The sequence below is a fragment of the Botryllus schlosseri genome, chromosome 12 (genome assembly GCF_051294905.1).
Source record: "Botryllus schlosseri isolate E-star chromosome 12, Bs_hap1, whole genome shotgun sequence".
NCBI lineage: Eukaryota > Metazoa > Chordata > Ascidiacea > Stolidobranchia > Styelidae > Botryllus > Botryllus schlosseri.
In genome coordinates, this window is record NC_137247.1 from 4,958,574 (window position 1) to 4,978,963 (window position 20,390).

Here is a 20,390-nt window from a genome sequence, read left to right on the forward strand (position 1 = left end):
GTGTCCATTCTCGGTAATGGCATTCTCGGTAATGGTTTTCTCGGTATTGACCGGACACCGCCTCAGTCTGTGCGTACCTTACTAATTTCCGTACCTACGATCCATATTTCTGGGAACTTCTAAAAACAAAAAAAAATGCAACCAAAGCTGTCTCATTTCATTTCTTTGTTTCGATGAGATTTGAGACAATATTCGCAAATATAGGTAGCGAAACGGTACAAAACAAGACAACGATTCTAACACCATACCCAGTAGCGCTCTCCAGTCCAGACCACGATCTGACCTATCGACTTTTGCTTACCACGTCACTTCTTTACTTGTCCTTTTTATGATATATTGTATTACTTTTTATTCAGTGTTCGCTTTACATGCCATGTTGTGTACAGTACGGATAAGATAACGCAAGTGTGGAGCGACTGAGTTTTTGGTCGGTAGGTCGTGGATTCAATCACCACCCCGGTCAGACCTTACACGGCTGTTTCTGTACCTTGTCCAGCGGCATATGCACATCATTCCCTCATGTTATGCATATGCATATGCATATGCATAGATCGTGTCCCATCATATCCTATCTTGCTGGTTAGCTAGATTAACCAGCTAGAGGCCGCCGCCGCTCTTGTTGGCCTCCAGATCAACGCCAAGAAGACTGAGGTTCTGGCCATACCAGCTCTACCGAAGAACGCGACACCGATTCAACTGGGAGAAATCGATCTCAAGTATGTAACGAGTTTTGTGTACCTCGGTATTGACGTCGCTGACTCTGGAAAAGCGCTCAAGGCGAGGCGAGCAAAGGCCTGGGGCGCGGCAAGACGGCTGCATAGCCTCTTCCATTCAAGTGCCTCAACCCAGCTCAAGACCTGTATCTTCCGTGCCACTGTCGAGCAGGTTCTTCTCTACGGAATAGAGGCACTCACGCTGACAGAAAAGCTGGCTATGACGCTCAACGCTAACTACGACGCAATCCTCCGCTATGCACTCGGCATTCACCATCCGGAGCATATATCCACGAATGCATTGCGAGAACTCACAGGAACGGTCCCATGCCGTCTACTGGCAGCTGAACGACGCTTCCGCCTAATCGGCCATCTAGTGCGGCATCAAGACGAGCAACCAGCCGCCGCCATCATCAATCACATTCCCACGGAGCCATGGCGCAGAGGTGGCTGGAATCGGAAAACATGGCGCTCGACAATGGAGACTGACCTAGCGCAACGCGGGCTGTCGCTTGAAGACGCCCACGACCGCCTACGTTGGAGACGCTTAATACGAGCCTAAAACTGATTATCTCGATGTTTTCTGTTTCCCGTTTTCTTCTGCCCTTTTCATTTTTATTTTATCTAATTGAAAAGCCGATATATATATATATCCTATCTTGTTTTCATGTGCTAGGACAAGTTCTGCCCTTAGCCATTTCGACACCTTCCAATATGTTCATTCTATGCCAGATATGTGGTGTTTTAAAATGATAAAATTGCTAAATAGAAGAACGATCTATTATGAAAGAACAATAACCTTTAAATGTTGGAGGTTTTTCGTTATTCGCACCATCAATCGATTCGCGGCACGGGGTTTTCTCTGGATTTTGTCTCGCTTGATTTCAGCGTCATCCTTACTCGCGATTCTATACGAGGAAACCCGATTTGAGGAAACGCTCCAATAACATTGTCTAACTGAGGTATTACCTCGATTGCTTTCAAGACAAGTATATAATGGGTCAATAACAATTTGTCGTTACCGTTTTACTAACACCTCGAGGATTACGTCTATCTGCCGGAGGTGATCACGCGATGACAGACAGCTCATGCCACCAATGAGAATTTGACTGAAGTTTGTTGCAATCCGGACGTCCTTTCTTCTGGGTTTGATTTGGTGGATACTATCACCAACGTTACACGCAGTTTGCTTTTAGCTAATTACTACGCCACCAGCTGTGGGATTAAAATACACGATGTACGGGTACGCAGATATACAGCTGACGATTCTTTCCAACCATGCTGCCCGGTTTATTGTGATTGATGGCGATGTTACTGCGCGGCTTTCAAAAATCGGGTAAATTGATTGATCGCTATGTGCGGCTTTACATCGCCTAGGCCCAGGTAGGTCGTTGTTGTTGTTTGTGGTATTTATGGTGTTTGTCGACGACTATGGTCATTTACACCAGGCCGATTTTCTCATTTCTATTCCGTAGATGCCAACTTGTAGCGTGGCCCACTTATAGGCTTTTATGTAACACCGATAACACGGATGAGATGGCGAGTAGGAGCCTATGTAAACCTTCAACATTTATATAGTAAATCTGGAGTCGACATTGAACCCGCAACCCATTCGTGTTGCAGCTGTGGATTATACCACTACGCCAGTCGTTCGCCTTCTTCATTTTGTGGTCCCCTTGGTCGGAATTTGAGTGAAATTCCCACTAGAAGAAATCAGCCCGGTAATTAAATAAGGTCATTTTCTCCCGCGCAAACACCTGTTGACTGAAGAATAAGACGGACGCTACAGGGTGTTTTTTAAAAGCACGGCCGCAACAACACTTTTTCGACCTCCAAAAAATGGTCTTGGTCCCAATCAACACAGCTTCTGGAGGGCTTCGCTCCGCGGACTCTCCATACATCTATTGATACATACAATTAACAGTAACACAAATACACGCGCACACACACACACACACCTTTTCCAAAGCGAACTAAGTTCGGGATCACGCGATTCGTAGAAGTGGGCGTGTTAGGTATAACGGCGAACGCAAAACTTATTCCTTTATGTTTGGCAGTATGTTGATAAGTTATAAAATGTAATTAGGCCAAGGATTTTGTCTGAAGCATTGGTGTCGTAAATATCCATGCAGAATTTTATGCAACCCTGTTAGTGCTAACACGATATGGTCACTGCCAGAACATGCTGTATCTTTCACGATCGTATGGTATAGTATTTTATAATATCGTACTAGTATGGCCCAGAAAAATAAGGTGTAATTATGTGTTATACTGTACCATACCAATTACACTCCTAAAACTTGAGCAAATTTTCTTCTGGCTAAAAAAATCAAGCAGTAATTTGGTTCTGTATATTTCAAATTTTAATCAGTGAAGAACAAAGGAGTCTAAAACACGAAGGCATGGCGACCCGTACCATCAAACTTTGATTTTGCATTGCCCTCTGCGTGCCTGACGAGTAGCGGAACCGAAACAGCAGTAGAGTTGATAACATACGCGCGACCATAAAGACAACAGTGGCAACCACCCCCACACACCACAGCTTTGGCAAGCGAAGTGGTGGCATAACACAACCCTAACTACAATTTTAAGCAGTGTGTGAGCAGTCGATAATCAATTCTGTCCGTGGATTAACAACATATTTACCGGCAAGTACGAATGAGGGAAATCCATCAAGTTTACAGACAGCAACACGTCGGATCAACCCCACCGCACCAAAAGCCAACATACGCTACAGAAAAACAGGGCCGCGGTCCTCATTCAACACTTGCGTCATGATTACAGCCAAGAAAAACTCTACGGCTCACACGAGCAGCTCCGTCACTTGGAAACGTACGAATCACCGTCAGAACACAGACCGAATTGAACATCTATCATGCAGCACGTAGCAACTGATGACTTGAAATGACTGTCGTCGCTCACATGTCTCATCACATGATTGCGGTTAGTTCACATTTTGTCAGGAATAAATACTTATTTAACAGAGAACACGGGTGCAACTACGTTTCAAGTCGGTTATAAAATCAGCCTTGCTTCACTAAAAAACCAATTTCACCGATACACGTTTCTGTACCGCCGGTTACAGAGCGCACGGGTCTACCTAGTAAGTTGTAACTTGAATAGGAAACGTAACGTTCTGCCAAAACAATGAGCGTAAGGTAGTAATCCAGCTACGAAAATGTCGGTAACCTCTAGTTGGCTTCTTGTTCTGCATCATTATTCTCGTCGTCACCGTTATCATTGTCGGAGGTCCACAAGGTCAAGTTGTCTCGGAGCAGTTGCATGATCAGAGTAGAATCCTTATACGATTCCTCGGTGAGGTTGTCCAATTCCGCAATGGCAGTGTCGAAGGCTTCCTTGGCCAGCGAGCAGGCGCGGTCAGGCTCCTTCACGATCTCGTAGTAGAACACCGAGAAATTGAGTGCCAAACCGAGCCGTATGGGGTGGGTAGGCGCCAAGTCTTTCGCGGCTTCCGTAGCGGCTTTATACGCGGTCAAACTGAATTCTTGCGCTTCTTTACCGCCGGCTCCTTTGAACTCGGCGAGGTATCTGTAATAATCGCCTTTCATTTTGAGATAAAACACCTTGGACTCCGCGTCGAGTGCTTCGGCCGATAGGAGGTCCGCGTCAATATGCTGCAAGATTTCCTGGCACGTTTTATCTAGGTCCTCCTCGATTTTCTTCTTGTAATCGGTAACCATCGCCAGTTTACGATCTCCATCTTCACCCGGCGCTGAGCTATTTTTACCCTCGATACTGCCGATGATACGCCACGCCGCCCTGTGTCCACCAATCACGTTTTTGTAAGCAACGGACAGTAAATTTCTCTCTTCCACAGTTAGAACTTGTTTCGATTTCGTGACCTTGATCATATGTTCGCACATATCGTTGTAACGTTCCGCTTGTTCTGCTAGTTTCGCCATGTACACATGCTGTTCTCGTGTGTATTGATCCATTTTGATCTAACGGCTAGAGAGATATCGCACCTAGGAATCTAAATTGAAAGTTCATTGGTGAATTTCAAGTACACGTAATACATAATCAAACACGGTATTTCTCTAAGAATTGAAGCAAATAGGCATCACAATTAACAAAAATACAGGGTACGCATGCTGAGCAACTGAGGGTGTGGCCTGATGATAGTACGCTTTGGATGATACAATTGGATGATAACAGAAAATTTGTAATTGGCTGAACACATAATGGTAACACACATCAAAAAGGATTTTGTTTTTTCGTTAAAAAGAAAACTACACTGAAATAATTATTGCAACTAAGCACCACAAAACCAGATGCCAACCAAAAAAGGATAGCTATGCAGACGCACATACTCGGCATCAGTGTTAAAGTTGACGATGTATCCGCTAAACACGATCTACACGACTAACTAGACTCGGTCGAGAACAACATCTTTTAAATATATATTGTCTATTTTTAGATTACGAATATGTGGCACATAACAGTGGAAAGCCAGCATTGGCCTGGCAAATTGAGCTCAATATCAGTTCAACCTAGAATTGTGTACTAAGTCATTCCATAACATACACCCGCACACCGCAATGTGTCTGATAAGCGTTTCAACGCTGTTGAAGAAGAGGGTGCATTCGATAAACAGTTTGAAACTTGCTCTGAAGCTGGCACGTGAAATACGAAACGGAGTGCACGTTATCAGTTGACCTCCGATTTTTTGAATCAATGGAATTACGCAAACAAATTACATGACTCGAGTCATTAATAAAAAAGGTTGAACATCTCGAAGAATTATGCGACCACACAGCACTGGATGGGTTGAAAACAATAAATACAGCAATCTGCGACAAACTTTTCCAAATCAATCGAGCTTCAGTCAATTAAGGTAATGCATAATAGTCGACGATCAATTCTCATTTTGATTCTCTCCCTCATCCGCGTTGTCGGTCTCCGACGTCCACAACGTCAAGTTGTCTCTCAACAGTTGCATGATAAGCGTCGAGTCCTTGTAGGATTCTTCCGGCAAATTGTCTAATTCGGAAATAGCCTCGTCAAACGCCTCTTTCGCTAGCTTGCACGCTTCTTGCGGCATGTTCATGATTTCGTAGTAGTAAACCGAGAAGTTAAGAGCCAGGCCGAGACGTATCGGATGAGTGCTCGGTAATCCTTTGGCAGCCTCGGTAGCGGCCTTGTAAGCCTCTTGGCTTGCGTCGGTGGATTTTTGCTTCGCATCTCCAACCTTGAACTCTGCGAGATATCTCTGGTAGTCCCCGCTCATTTTGTGATAGAAAACGGTCGATTCCTCGTCAGTTTTATTGGCAGGGATCAGATCGTTTGTGATATGTTCCAAAATCTGATTGCAAGTTTTTTCGAGCTCCACTTCGATCTTTTGACGGAAATCTACGACCATGTCCGTTTTGACTTTCGTTTCCTCTCCCGGAGAGCGGATGGTCTTTGCTTCGATGCTGCTGATGATTCTCCACGACGCACGGTGGGCTCCAATCACGTTTTTATACGCGACAGACAGCAGATTCCTTTCCTCCACATTCAAAGTAGGGTCCTTTTTGACCACGCGCACCATGCATTCGCACATGTCGTTGTATCGCTCTGCTTGTTCCGCAAGTTTCGCCATGTACACCAGATCCCCGCGACTGAGATCGTCCATCCACTTCATCGCAGCCATACCCGATTTTAAACTAGCACTATTACCAAGAAACCTGTAGTTACATAAGATCAGTGGACATTTAAATTAGATTTGCAACCAAATGTCATAATGCACAAATCAAGATCGTGAAAATGCCTCTACATACATTTGTGCGCACAATTTGCCGTACTATTGTTAAAAAAAAGATTGGAATATCACTCAAATAATAGTGCTGTTCAAAAATACTTTTTGACCCGTCAGGCTTGCAACAACGGAAGAGGTACAGAACACGAGTAGGATACCGGTACTATTGAATAATTTCACAATCCAGATCAACACAAAATGCTTTCCGAACAGATTCCATTCCGCAATTGCAGATCCGGTAGTAGGTAAATTCAAGGGATCAAAAATTAGAATATTATATCATACTGAATACCCAAGAAGAACTATCAGAAAAACGGAAGGACCAAACAAGACTGTCAATACCAGACCTGGACAACTAGAGAATTTCCAGTTTATTCAAACTTGATTATAATTATAGCTACACCATTTTTTTTTCAAAACTACATTGGAATGAGAATTACTGAATCTTGGACATTGAATGACGTTCAGTTCATATCAAATCATAGTTCACAAGCATGAGAATAGCATGTCTGTACAACAAGCTTTGCACTATACAGTTCTTCTGCAAAATTTTCATAAAAACAAGAAATGAGATTATAATTAGAGCAAAAAAGCATTTCACAAATCAGATTACCGGCTCGAATTGTTGTAATTGGACAACTAGAATTATCTAGTGATCCAAGTCTGGTCAATACAGCATTATTTTACAGGCAGGAAATAGTTTACGATATACGACCAAAATACTGATACAAATCCAGGTAATCCGCCACGAAATCACACGCCGACATCACGAGATTTTACGTTCACCAAATGTAAGATGTGCACAAACGAAAGTATAACAACTATAGTCCAAAGTAGCTAGCAATTGAAGTCGTTAAGACGCAGTACGCCAACAAAACCTCAATTGTCTTCTGGTTCGTCATCATCTTTATCATCGTCGATTTCATTATCGGACGTCCACAAAGTCAAATTGTCTCGGAGCAGCTGCATGATCAAAGTCGAATCCTTGTACGATTCTTCAGAGAGATTGTCTAACTGAGCGATGGCGTCGTCGAATGCTTTCTTCGCGAGCTCACAAGCTTTGGACGGATCTTTCATGATCTCATAGTAGAAGACTGAGAAATTCAACGCCAGTCCCAGTCTGATGGGATGTGTGGTGGCTAGATCTTGAGAAGCAGCGCTGGCTTTTCCGTATGCTTCCAAGCTGTTGTTTTTAGCGAGAGCTTGCTTATCACCTACCTCAAATTCGGCAAGATATCGTTGGTAGTCGCCCTGCATTTTGTAATAGAAAACCTTGGATTCGTCATCTAGATCTTCACAAGTGAGGATGTCATTTGCGAGATGCTGCAAGATTTCGTCGCATTTATTGTTGAGTTCTTCCTCGATTTTTTGCCTGTAATCTTCAGCCATAGTTAGTTTTCTTACAGCTTCATCATCAGCTGGCGCAGAGTTTTTCTTTGCGATGCTGTTGATGATACGCCAAGACGCGCGGTGCGCTCCGATGACATTTTTGTATGCTACAGACAACAGGTTTCTTTCTTCCACGGTTAGTTTGGTCTTCGTTTTAACCACGGCGATCATGTGTGTACACATGTCACAGTAACGTTCGGCTTGCTCGGCAAGCTTCGCCAAGTAGACATGTTCTTCTCTGCTCTGTTCGGCCATATTAAACTCAAATGTTTGCGTAAGAGCAAATTTTATTGATTAATAATCTAAGACGCAAGGAGTTTGGAGACTTAATATGTGGAATCAAAATAGTTACCGTACGTCAATTTTCTTAATTTTCAGAAAATCAATAAGTTTCTCTAAAATTTTCATTTTTTTCCCGGCAAAGCAAGTTTGTCTGATTCAGTAGCTACAACATACATTATTATATTACATAAATTAATTCATCTCATTCACAGGCACTACCGTATTTAACCTAGTTTACCGACACGAAGGCAAAACGTTCACAACCAGGCTGCAGGTCAAGAAAGTCATCGAGTCGAGTCGATACATTGGTTATACAATTAGAAAATTCCCAGTTTTTTACAAATTAGATTGGAAATCATCATCATCATCATCATTGGTTTATTAGCAATTTTATCAGTTCAATACACCACAAAAAATGCGATACAATGAAAAGACAGGAAGATGTCGAAGCGACAAGGAGTAGTCTATGGAATCTGACACCCACCTTGGCCTAGGCGATGTAAAGAGGAGGCATGCACACTGAATGAAAGTAAAGAAGATAGTATAGAAAAAGAATGCGACAAGAAATAGGGCGGCATGTCATGGGAAGCGAGATCGGTAGGTCAGTCGTGGTCCGGTAATCTTGAGGATGGACTGTATTTATTTAGTAGTAATTGTTTGTATTTCGACTTGAATGTGGACATGCTCGTCGACTGTCTGATGGCCGGCGGGATACTGTTCCACACTTGGGCTATTGGCTACACGCTTTATTACAAACTAGATTCAAATTACTGAATTCGCAAAAGAAAAACAGTAGAAATCAGGTTCAGTTAATATCAGATCATTTTCGTTAGCATTTTCAAGTAAGCAAAAATTTGAATCAAAATCAGAGCATAGAAACATTTCATAAATTGGATAATAATTATATAGCCGCATGTTTTCAAACTGTATTAGAATTATTTGCGAAAGAATTACAACAAGAATTAAGTTACCGTACGGTAGTTAATATCAAATCCGACCTCTTAAGACAATGACAAATGAGAATGACAAATGTCTGCACACCAAGCTTGGCTCGTTCCTCACTATACAGTTTTCATGTAGCATTTTTACGAAAGCCGTAAATGAGAACAGAATTAAAATTGGAATATAGGAACACTTCGCAAATTAGATTACCAGAATTTGGCTCTAGTTAGACAACCAAGTCTGCCGGTAAGGCGGTAACGGCAGCTGGGGAACTACGACGGATGAAGGTTTAGTGATACAATCAAATACTCTCATGTCACAATCGAAATGAAAAACTGATACTCGGGCAGTCGAGCTACATTCTACACAACCAACAAGAAGGTAAAGACCAACATCTCAATCACCCTTCATGCTGTGATTGCTGTCATATATAGTGACAAGCGTATAGCCACAGTGCGGGAGGGCTACGGCCTATACGAAATTTGATTCCAAAATTCCGTAATTTTATCAATCAAATATTTAGGTATAACTCTACATTTATTGAGCACAAGAATTCAATAAATTTTAAGGCCCTGCTGCATTTCATAACACCATGTAGAAAAACGTAATTTGCGTCCTCGAAATGTAGATTCATTGTGATGTCATTGGGAGTTTCATACATCTCATTCCATAACTTTTTCTCACTGTTAACATAAATCCGAATCGTGAATAACCCTCCTTTCAACATAAATATGTAGTGATTGATCTCGGACCATTAAAAAGATTGTATAAAACTCGACTGAAACTGAGATCAAACAAGATAAAAATGCCACAACGTCAAATCTGAGACGACCGAAGGCGAGCCGAGTTCGTAATGACTCGTAGCGGTTCAACCGAAAACGGGCGCGTTAATAATCCGAGAGTGTCCGGAAATATCCGTCGGATTCTGTCGGACGTTCTCGGATCAGCATGGACGGTGTTGGAGGTGAATCCCGGTGGGTATTTTTCGCACAACGCTCAGTTTAGTAATCATTTTGTCATTTCAAAACAATGCAATATTGTGATAAAATTGAAATAATTACTGGAAGTAGTCGAAACGACTGAAGTAGTCTATAAATTAAACGCCTACTTTGGTCCAGAATGGAAGATAACATAGATATATTCGACAGGCGATGAAAATAACGTGGAATGTGTCGGTACTGTGCCGGTATTGATATGTCACCTGCGCTGATTGACGGTGTTTCATACCGAGTTGGGCGACAAGATTTCCTATGGCATATCTTTATGATGTGTCGAGTTTTATGTTTTTCAGTAAAATAGTAGGGTAGGAATTTTGCTGTCCAACTCGGGTATGTAGGCCTATATACATAGGTTTGCAGATTTGACGCAAAAGCCTGTCTATTCGGTCTGTGTTTATACAGCTCGGTGGTCTGTGCTATACTAGTGCAATACTAGTCTGCCCTCAAGACTACCGGACCACAATCTGACATATCGACCTCGCCTAACGACACACATGCATCAATCATTTTAGTTCCGCGGTTCTCAAACTTTTTTAGACACCCCCCCCCCCCCCTTTATGATAGCGAAAAATTTCGTGCTCCCATCGTCATAACACAAAATGCAACCAGAATTCTAGCAATCCCACGGATAGTTTGATGGCATGGAAGCCTATGACTATTGATGAGAGAATTCTCAAATATGGAATTCGGACCGTACACAGAGCAATAACTATGAATTGGAGGTGAATCGCGTAGAGTGCGAAAAAATTTCACTTGACCGTGTAGCTTCGCGCCCCCTTCAGATGCTTTTTTCAGGTTTTTGAAAATGTTCTCCGAGAATGCCTAAATGTCCTCCTTTTTGGCATTCCGTCCACCTTTACGGCTTTTACAGCTCGGATGATGGACAGTTTCAACTGAAAATCGGCATAAATGACACGAAGGCAGAGGTAGTCGGTAACGCGAAGTACGTTCTACTTTTTCGTAGTACTCTGGTGGTTTTCCTCTACTTATAGTACTTAGTCAAGTAGATCTAATTTGCCGCTTCTCCTACTTCGTAATATTTCGTGATCTACTTACTTACTTTCGCTATTTTCAGTTTTTCAAGTAGATGTGTAGTATATCCTTCAATCAGAAAGATAGTCTGAGGAATTTCAGGTCTGTCTTCACGGAGTAACAACATTAAATTTCATAAAATTTAAGTGGAGCCCAGAATTTCCGTCGCGCTTAGCGCACAGTATAGAGTGACAAATATGTTTTCGCGAAAGTATCGGTGAATATATGGCGGGTTGCGTGGTTCCGTTCACAGCGTGGGTTCGATCCCGGTCGGGTCAGACCAAAGACCTGATTAGTAACACTGGTATCCATGACTTCCCTGCTTGGCGCTCATGCATTACTGGGATAGCATGGAGGGGTGGTGCATGACTTAGAAAGCCGTAAAGGCTATATATCTGCACTTCCTTGTCCAGCGGCATATATACACATCATGCACTCATGGTATGCATTTGCACAGATCGTGTGTAGGTGTATAATGAGTCGGTGTATATGCCGCAAAAAACATCAAGGGCAAAAATAAACTACGTCCTTCCTTGCTTCCGGCATAACGTTTGAAACTACCGTTTCGCAATCTAAAAATAGTACATTGAAGGAAGGAAAGGAAAGGAAGGAAAGGACGTAGTTTATTTTTGTCCAAGAAGCCGGACGCTTAACCATTACGCTATCTTGAACGCTCTCTCATTCGAAATTTCATGCTGGTGACGTCATATTTTGTGATACGATTGTTGATATACAATGTTCTTTCCAATTCTCTACTAGTTGCTGACGATTACCCCTGACGAGTGTCAGCCGAAAATATTCGGGTTCATTTCAATATAAATATACTATTTAATTGTATATTGAAGTTCTGTACCTCCAAGAAGCTCTTCAATCTAGCATTTACCCATCATATCGTAGTCTAGCAGCCCATGGCATGTCCTAGTCTGGAAAAATGAACTCTGACTTTATTTTAGATTGACACCTGTTTTAGCAGACTTTCTGGACAAAAGACATGAATATATATTTTCCGCTTTTTAGAGTAGTATTTATATTTATATTTCAATTCCCAGCACCATAGCCTACTTTGAGTTCTAATAAGTTTCAGTTCTTTCATCTGGAGACCATACATGATGAGTAGCTATAAAAGCAAGTGTAGTAATGCCTCCGTTTTCCGAAAACAAAGCTACACTATACGACATTTTTACGATCAGCCATATAGGCTATTTTATTAACGTTTACTATTCGCGCAAAATGGTAACACCGTATCCGACACAACTTCTCCGTATTGCTCTTCGACCAAATTGCGGGCCTTATAATATCGGGGCGGGCGCCATACCATGATACTTTCTAAGTCGGGTTGTTCGAGTAAACAGGGGATTAGTGTCGCATTCCCATTCAATGCTATCATTTTCATTCCATGTTGCGGACGAATGCTTATGCTGTCGATAATTTATACCTCCTGGGATGCATCAATAATATGAATCAAGCTCTGCACCTTTCGCATAGCTCAATTTGCAGCTTTTGACAGTCTATGCGAACGAAGTACGATCGTTTTCACAACTATACTTACTCACCTGAGTAGATTTATAGTCGGTCAATTCTACTTCTACTTCAAGTAGTTTTGGGCCGCGTTTAAAAGGACTACTTCTACTGGTACTTGACTCCATTTTTGCGTCGCTACTTCTACTACTTGAGTAGATTTCTTGACGACTTTGACCACCTCTGGATGCAGGGGATAGGCTACTGAGGTGGTCAATAACGAAGTACTTCTACTTTTTCGAAGTACTCAAGTAGTTTTCCTCTACTGCTGGTACTTACTCAAGTAGAGCTTATTTTCGCTACTTCTACTTCGTAATATTTTGTGAAATACCTACTTACTTTTCGCTATTTGAAGTTTGTCAAGTAGAAGATGTTTAATCCCCCAATAAGAAATATAGCCTGAAGAATTTCGGGTATGTTTTCAAGTAGTACCATTAACATTTAATTTTCATAAAAGTCATGTAATACCCAGAATTTTCGTTGCGCTTCGCGCACAGTAGATATGGAGTGACAATTATGTTTCAACGAAAGTATCGCTGAATATTATTTAGATGCCGGGTTGCGTAGCACCGTTCACGCCGCATTGTCGCCTATATCAAATATTTCATCACATGTCCCCCATAACGTTTGAAACTTCGGTTTCGCACTCTAGCAATTACCTATTATACCTAGCAGCACATGACGTGTCCTAATCTGGAAAAGTGAAATTTCACTTTTTTTAACGTCTTCAGACTACAGAGTCATACTCTATAGTCAGACCTGTTTTAGCAGACCGCCGTTGAAACTTAATGGACAATGTCGCAATGTCGATAATACCAGCGCAATGTCGACAATGCCGGCGCAATGTCGATAATTCGGCGCAATATCAGCAATGTCGCCGCAATATAGGTACAATATACGAACTTATACCTTACAATATATAGAGTATATCTATGGTATTGGGTGGGGATATAATGTGAAATTCCTATATTTTAAAATTTACAGGAGATAAACTTAATGGAACGACTATATTGCGGCGACATTGCTGACATTGCGCCGAATTATCGACATTGCGCCAGCATTGTCGACATTGCGCTGGTATTATCGACATTGTGGCAACATCATCGACATTGCTATCTGTCAAGTATAATATCAGTTATAATTATTTGTATATAAGTATATTGCACGGTATAAGTTCGTATATTGTACCTACATTGCGGCGACATTATTGCGCGACATTGTCGACATTGCACGACATTGCCGACATTGCCGACATTGACAAAGTATATGTACCCAAGCACTGCTCTATATGAAAATAATTATATGAAAGCATCGGTATCAGATCTAAAACGTGAACCTAAATAAATTTCATATGACATCGATATATGTGTTTCCTTATCTATGTTTGTGATATCTAAGTTAAGTATATCTACATCTACAATGACATGGGCGATCCCATACTATATCCAAAGAAGTGATAGCTGCGATATCTGCGATCCACGAAGCCCCATCGCCCATTGAGATGTTTAAACTCCTGGCGGTCGGGAATTACGATACGACTGACAACCAGCAGGAAGATATACAAGATCACATGCTGCTCTATAGGAGTGATGATGGAGAATTGGCGGAAAACACTGACACTATTGCTTTGAAACCTTGCGTTGAACCAATGGAACTGCCAGGGAATAGATCGTTTCAGTGCAATGGTACCTATACCGAAACAGAAGAAACACCTAAAATCGAAAAAATCCTTGAACAGCTACCGAATGACGGTTCCCACGTTGAACCTGAACCTGAACCTCGTAGTGGAATCAGTGGCGATGTCACGGACGATATGCATCAGTAAAATAATTGTAAATTGATTCTTCATTTGTTGGTTTTGATGCTATATTGTTTTCCAGAGTTGAGCAGTCAGAAAAGGATTCATTGGTTCGCAGGAGCAAAAGGATCAGGTCTACGAGTACTACAGAGGTATGGTGCTACTTTCGTGGCGTGAGTCATAAAGACCAGTCGATTTTAAGTGTTTCTTTGCGCCCATGTTGGGGTGGCTCCCTGGCTCGAGACAATTTCTACATGATTTAATTGACTTAATTCGAGTCGCTGAACTGAAAAGACTAGAGTTAACTTGAACATGATGTGAATATGGAATGAACTGTGACTCGCTCACCCAGACACAAATTTTCAGGCCGAATTTCAAGTCTTGAAAACATATTTTTTTCACGTTAGGCCTACCATTAATTTATCGAACCCTGCCCTGGGACTTGACAATTAGTCGAAGCATCGCCGCCGAAATATGCAAGGGCCCGGCTTCTTAGCCGGTAAGTTCGCAATTGGTGGTTTCAGTCCTATCCGTATCAGAGCAAATACTTGACTCAACAAATTTCGGTATCTTTGCATCTCTCCTAATATATATTTTATATATATTTCAGTATTTGTATCTGAAGAGCTTCTTGGAGGTACAGAACTTCAATATAAAATTAAATAGTCTATTCATATTGAAATAAACCCGTATATTTTTGACTGATACTGGTATGGGGTAATCATCAGTAACTAATAGAGAATTGAAAAGAACATTGTTTATCAGCAATCTTATCACCAAATATAACGTCACCGGTATGAAATTTTGAATAATCATGACGAAGAGCTCATTGTACTATAGTTAGATGTACATTGATTAGTATATTCATATTGAAATGAACCCGAATATTTTCGGTTGACACTCGTCAGCGGTAATCGTCAGCAACTAGTAGAGAATTGGAATTGAACATTGTATATCAACCGTCGTATCACAAAATGTGACATCACCGGCATGAAATTTTCAATGTGAGAGCGTTTAATGTACTATTTTTAGGTGGTACACCAACTCCTTTTGTGCGAATAATTATTGAGACGACATATTTCGCGTCGTCGGGACTCGGGAGGGACCGTTCACACTTTCATTTGGTGTCGACTTTTATCAAAATGCATCAACCAAAACTCTGTCAACAAAAGGAGTTTGTGTAGCACCTAAAAATAGTACATTAAACGCTCTCTCATTGAAAATTTCATGCTGGTGACGTCACATTTTGTGATACGATGGTTGATATGCAATGTTCTTTCCAATTCTCTACTAGTTGCTGACGATTACCCCTGACGAGTGTCAACCGAAAATATTCGGGTTCATTTCAATATGAATATACTATTCAATTGTATATTGAAGTTTTGTACCTTCAAGAAGCTGTTCGAATATTGTTAGATGGTACACTAGCTCTTTCTGTTGGCAGAAACTAGGTTGGCGTAGTTTGACAACAGCCTCTACCGATAATGCAAAATCAGTCGTATTTCATGTTCCGATTATTTGTGATGATGAACAAATTTTCTCCGTCTCTCTCTCCTATTCTCCGTTGTGAAATCGCCGTGATGGTACTATTAGTTCTTTATGACTCTGATTGTGATTAGGTTCGCCAAACTCCGATGGGACTTCCCAAACCAATCAGACTGAAGAAGAAGATATTTTCCGTGGAAGAGATATACCTCAACAAGGCCTATCGGACACCCGACGCAAAATGCTTAGAGACTATTTTTGAATTTCCGAAAGTGCTAAAAGACGGCACGGTCTGTAATTGCTCAAAGCAAGCACGAAAGCGCAAATTCGACTTCTCGGACGGGTCGAGGAATATGAATAAGAGTAAGAAAAAGGTAGGTGAATTAGAAGTGTTTATTTTTGATCTGTATAATTCTTTGATGTAATAATGTCAGTCACCGTAGCTCGATGGTTACTCATCTGGTCTCGCAAGACAGAGGTCCCTGGATCGATTCCCACTGGATATCTCCTGAATGCGTTCAACCCGAACCCTGGAGTTCAAGGGTATTTTAAACAATAATGTACCCGTGTTTTGAATCATCAAAAGTTCTTGTTGCAAACTATTTCGTCGCTAGAGTCTAGGGTTGTTAAAAATAGTTTTTGTTGCAAACTATTCGTCACTAGATTCTAGGGTTGTTAAAAATAACTTTTTTCCCGGATTCCGGGGATTCACTGATTGAATTGTTAGGTTGCCTCAAAAAACGTTGCGCACCAAATTTGGGTCAATTCTAAACAGTAGAAGGCGCTGCAGAGCCAATTCAAACTTTGAATTTATTATTACTAGTTTGATTTTTTTTTACCTAAAAAACGGAAGATTTTGACCTAAAAATCTGAATTTAGACTTTTTTGAACTAAAAAAAATGAATTTTGATCTCACGTATGCTAATTAGGTGTTTTCACACATAATGGTAAAATTGTATTACTTATCTTCATTTCTGGTTGGAACTGTCTGTCCTTACGAAGTAGTTTGGCCTGAAAAACCGTTTTTGGCTCAAAAACTGAAAAATTTTACATGAAAAAACTAGTATTTTAACGAAATCTGGCCCTATGAAGAATTCCAGTAGTTACATCACATATTATGGTAGAAATAATTATAATTTGTTGTAGTACAACGAAAGATACTTTCCTACATTCTCGGGTAGGAAGTGTCCGTCCTTACTAAGTAGCTTGCCAAGAATGGAGAAGGAATGTTCAACAGCAGTATTTGTTGGCTGACGACACTGAAGTTGTGCGTACACTGCTGGTGAGCACACTGTGTTGCCTCATTCTGACAATGTTGTCTTCATCACAATTTTTCATATTGCGCTTCTCTATATAAGAACCATGCAATGCCCAAGCAGTCTTGCTTCAGTTAGGATATTGCGGTATGACGCCATGTCAACCTATTTGTTTGATTTGACCGTTTATGATTCACAATGAGCAGACAATGGGCGTTTACAATTGTCTGCCTATAAAGTAGGCTACAAGCTGTAAAATAAAAAATAAGTTCCCCGACAGTGCAAAATCTACGATACAAACAAAATGCAGAGGTCGAAAAATTTCTGACTTTGTAAACAATTTTGACATGTCAAAAATAAATCACCCTAATTATAACACAATAAAAGTTGTTTCAAATTTTACTGTCAACCCCTTGAAATCGTGGAGTTGCCTATAAGAACAATGTATAGCAATTTTTGCTCACTTTCAACTAGTAGTTATTGTAGTTGAAAATTATTGATGTATGCAAAAATAGCATTGACGGTGGAAAACCCAGAATTGTGAATGAAAAACTCAAATTTGTTTTGCGTCGATTTTGTAGACAACTCTACGACTTCATTGGTTTAACAGTAAAATTTGGAAACATTTTTTTATTCATGATAAATGCTAAAATTTCAATTATCTCTGCAGCGGCTTATACTGGTTGGAACTGAGATAAATTTGATGTGAAGCATTTTTTCGGCTACCTAGCAATTTAATCAGTCCATCTCCGCAATCTTGAAAGAGAGAGTGGGATCAGATTTATTTTCGGCCGCACCATCGAGATGCTTTGACGATGGAGATGCGCTACGACCCTTAAGCAAGGTCATATCTAGTCTGCACCACCAATTTTTCTCCATGCTATCCGTGGATGCTGAGCGCCTAGAAAGATAGCCGCGGATACCAGTTTTTGAGTCTTTGGTCTGACCCAGCCGGGGATTGAACCCACGATCGATCAAGAAGCCGGACGCATCACCATTACACTATCTCACTCGATAAAAAACAACATTTGTACAACCCTACTGCGGAGTCAAAGTAGCTTGCATCCATTTTACACATTTGTAGATAATTAACTTTATATCAAGTTCTCATTTTCTTTCGGCCATATCTTGGCCATGCTTAAGTTCGGAACAATCTAACAAGCATAAAAATGGCCGAGATATGTTCGAAAAATATATTATAAAAATTTGATTTTCTATAGCTATGAAAAATGGATCTCAAACCTTGAAAAATGAAGACGCTCGAAGTTGAACCTACTTTTGTGCCGGCATTGATTTTCAACTGATGATGATGTTTGATTCAACTGATAATTCAAGAGATGAAATTACTGATAAACTGAGACTTGTGTTGGATCATAAGTGGCCCAGTTATTTTAAATGTGTTTTTGTCTTGTCTGACAACGTGTGGCTATTTTTTTCTGTATAGCAACTGTTTACCAGAAGGCAATAAATTACACAATGCTTCAACAAGATAGCCTCTTCAAATTTGGTTCTAGTTTCCGTGATTGTGTTTCGTTCTTTTCACTAATTTTACCCCTCGAATGAACTCATCTCTGACTGTTCATTCATTCGATCTAGAGATGGAAAGGAGTCAAGAGAAAACGTTTGAAATTGAACAAAGATTCTGACGATGTTTTAAAGAGGAAACTCGCGAAATTAGATAACGAACTTTTACTCGCCGACCTGTCACCCTGATATCTTAACTGTGACCATTGCACGTTTTTGATCATGCTATAAATAAATTTTCTTTTCGAATAAAAATTTCATGCAAGTTTGAGTCGCTACAAAGATATTCAATGACAGGAAGCTTGTAGTCCGGAGAAATAGGCCTTGGTATTGTCAGCGTGGTGTGACTGAGAAAATTAGTTACAAATCTTACTCGGTTGAGCATAGCTGTTTTGTAATGCACTAGTGCATTTTTTGGAGTGCGCAGGAGAGTTATTGTGTGCTTGTATCACGTGAGTGGTGACTGAATACTAGTCAAAATTACCGGTCTACGATCTGACATATCTATTTTGCCAACTGACACATGTCGTTTAATTTTTATCGCTTGTCTCCTACGTTAGTTGTTCAGTGTAGATGCATCGTATTTACGCGTTTTATGCCAAAGTGGGTGTTTGATTGAAACTACCTCCAAGTCGTTTAAACTCCCTCCTATCTTTCCGTTTTGTCACAATCTTGCGATGTTTTTGAAATGTTTATAAACCGAACTGAATGTATCTGTATTCTGATTATATCAGCCAACTATTTTTTATTTGTAACTGCTCGAATGTTACATTTTGTGAAGTAGAGGGTAGATTTTGATCGCTTTTCTGAATGATATTGCCAATACGTGGGTGATGTACCGTAGGTTTCCACTAAGTAAGAATGCACGGCACAAATCCCGGAAATTCGTGCTGCTTCGAGTAGGAATAAGGTCACAATTTTCAAGTTATTCCTAATATGCTTGAACTAGAAGTAGAATATGGAACTTTGAATGCATATAGGTTAACTACGGAAGATATTCGAAGGAAAAAATGAACTTCTCACCTATTTTGTCAGAATTGTACTTGGTCTAGATCAGGGGTCACCAACCTTTTTGCAACCGAGGGCTACTTTTGGGTAATGATTGAAGCGGCGGGCTACTATTTACTCCCGCCGTTTACCCGCACCACACTTAATTTCCGCTTTGATATTCATAGCACTGGGCAGGCCTGGGCATCATGTTATCTGTTTCTATAGCAGTCAGTGGGAAGCCTGGCATTGTATGATATCAACTAGTGCGCTGCACTCTGGTATTTAACTTGACACTGCAATTCTGAGTGAGTGTTCCAGATGTGCATTAATTAAGCGTGTTTTGTGTTTGTTTTTGAAGTTCATGTCCGAAAAGGCTGATTCACAACGATAAGTTGAACCATAGACGCTTGCATTCTTCATAGCTGCTGCGCATACACCACTGTACTTTTCCGTATCAACAATGCACCAAACGTTTGCTGCAGACTGAGATGGGGGTCATTTTGTAATTTCAATCTCCAACTGTTCAGCATCCAGAAATTACAAGATTTCATTATACCGGACAGCAGCAACGATTAAACGATTACAGAAAGTTAGAAACATGATACATCAAACTGCGTTGAGTGTAACAGAAACAAGCTGTGCCAAAAGATGCATTATGTAATGGGTATACAGATATCGAAAATCTGCTAGTACTTCACGGCTATC

The 20,390-nt window shown here is 40.8% G+C and overlaps 3 protein-coding genes and 1 pseudogene across 4 annotated transcripts; 1 reads left to right on the forward strand and 3 right to left on the reverse strand.

Moving 5' to 3' along the window:
• Nucleotides 1–3,050: 3,050 nt before the first annotated feature.
• LOC145451702 (uncharacterized) lies at nt 3,051–4,672 on the reverse strand. Its single transcript, XM_080329915.1, has one exon. The coding sequence runs from the start codon at nt 4,667–4,669 to the stop codon at nt 3,905–3,907; it is 765 nt and encodes a 254-aa protein (XP_080186041.1). The 5' UTR covers nt 4,670–4,672; the 3' UTR covers nt 3,051–3,904.
• A 34-nt stretch (nt 4,673–4,706) lies between these two features.
• Nucleotides 4,707–6,366, reverse strand: LOC145451701 (uncharacterized). Its single transcript, XM_080329914.1, has one exon. The coding sequence runs from the start codon at nt 6,364–6,366 to the stop codon at nt 5,590–5,592; it is 777 nt and encodes a 258-aa protein (XP_080186040.1). The 3' UTR covers nt 4,707–5,589.
• Nucleotides 6,367–6,400: 34 nt separating this feature from the next.
• LOC145451703 (uncharacterized) lies at nt 6,401–8,488 on the reverse strand (annotated as a pseudogene). Its single transcript, XR_013919004.1, has one exon. The product of XR_013919004.1 is annotated as an uncharacterized LOC145451703 (transcript).
• A 5,529-nt stretch (nt 8,489–14,017) lies between these two features.
• Nucleotides 14,018–18,950, forward strand: LOC145451637 (uncharacterized). Its single transcript, XM_080329847.1, has 4 exons — nt 14,018–14,453; nt 14,513–14,582; nt 16,050–16,289; nt 18,768–18,950. The coding sequence occupies exons 1-4, from the start codon at nt 14,134–14,136 to the stop codon at nt 18,882–18,884; spliced, it is 747 nt and encodes a 248-aa protein (XP_080185973.1). The 5' UTR covers nt 14,018–14,133; the 3' UTR covers nt 18,885–18,950.
• Nucleotides 18,951–20,390: the final 1,440 nt, after the last annotated feature.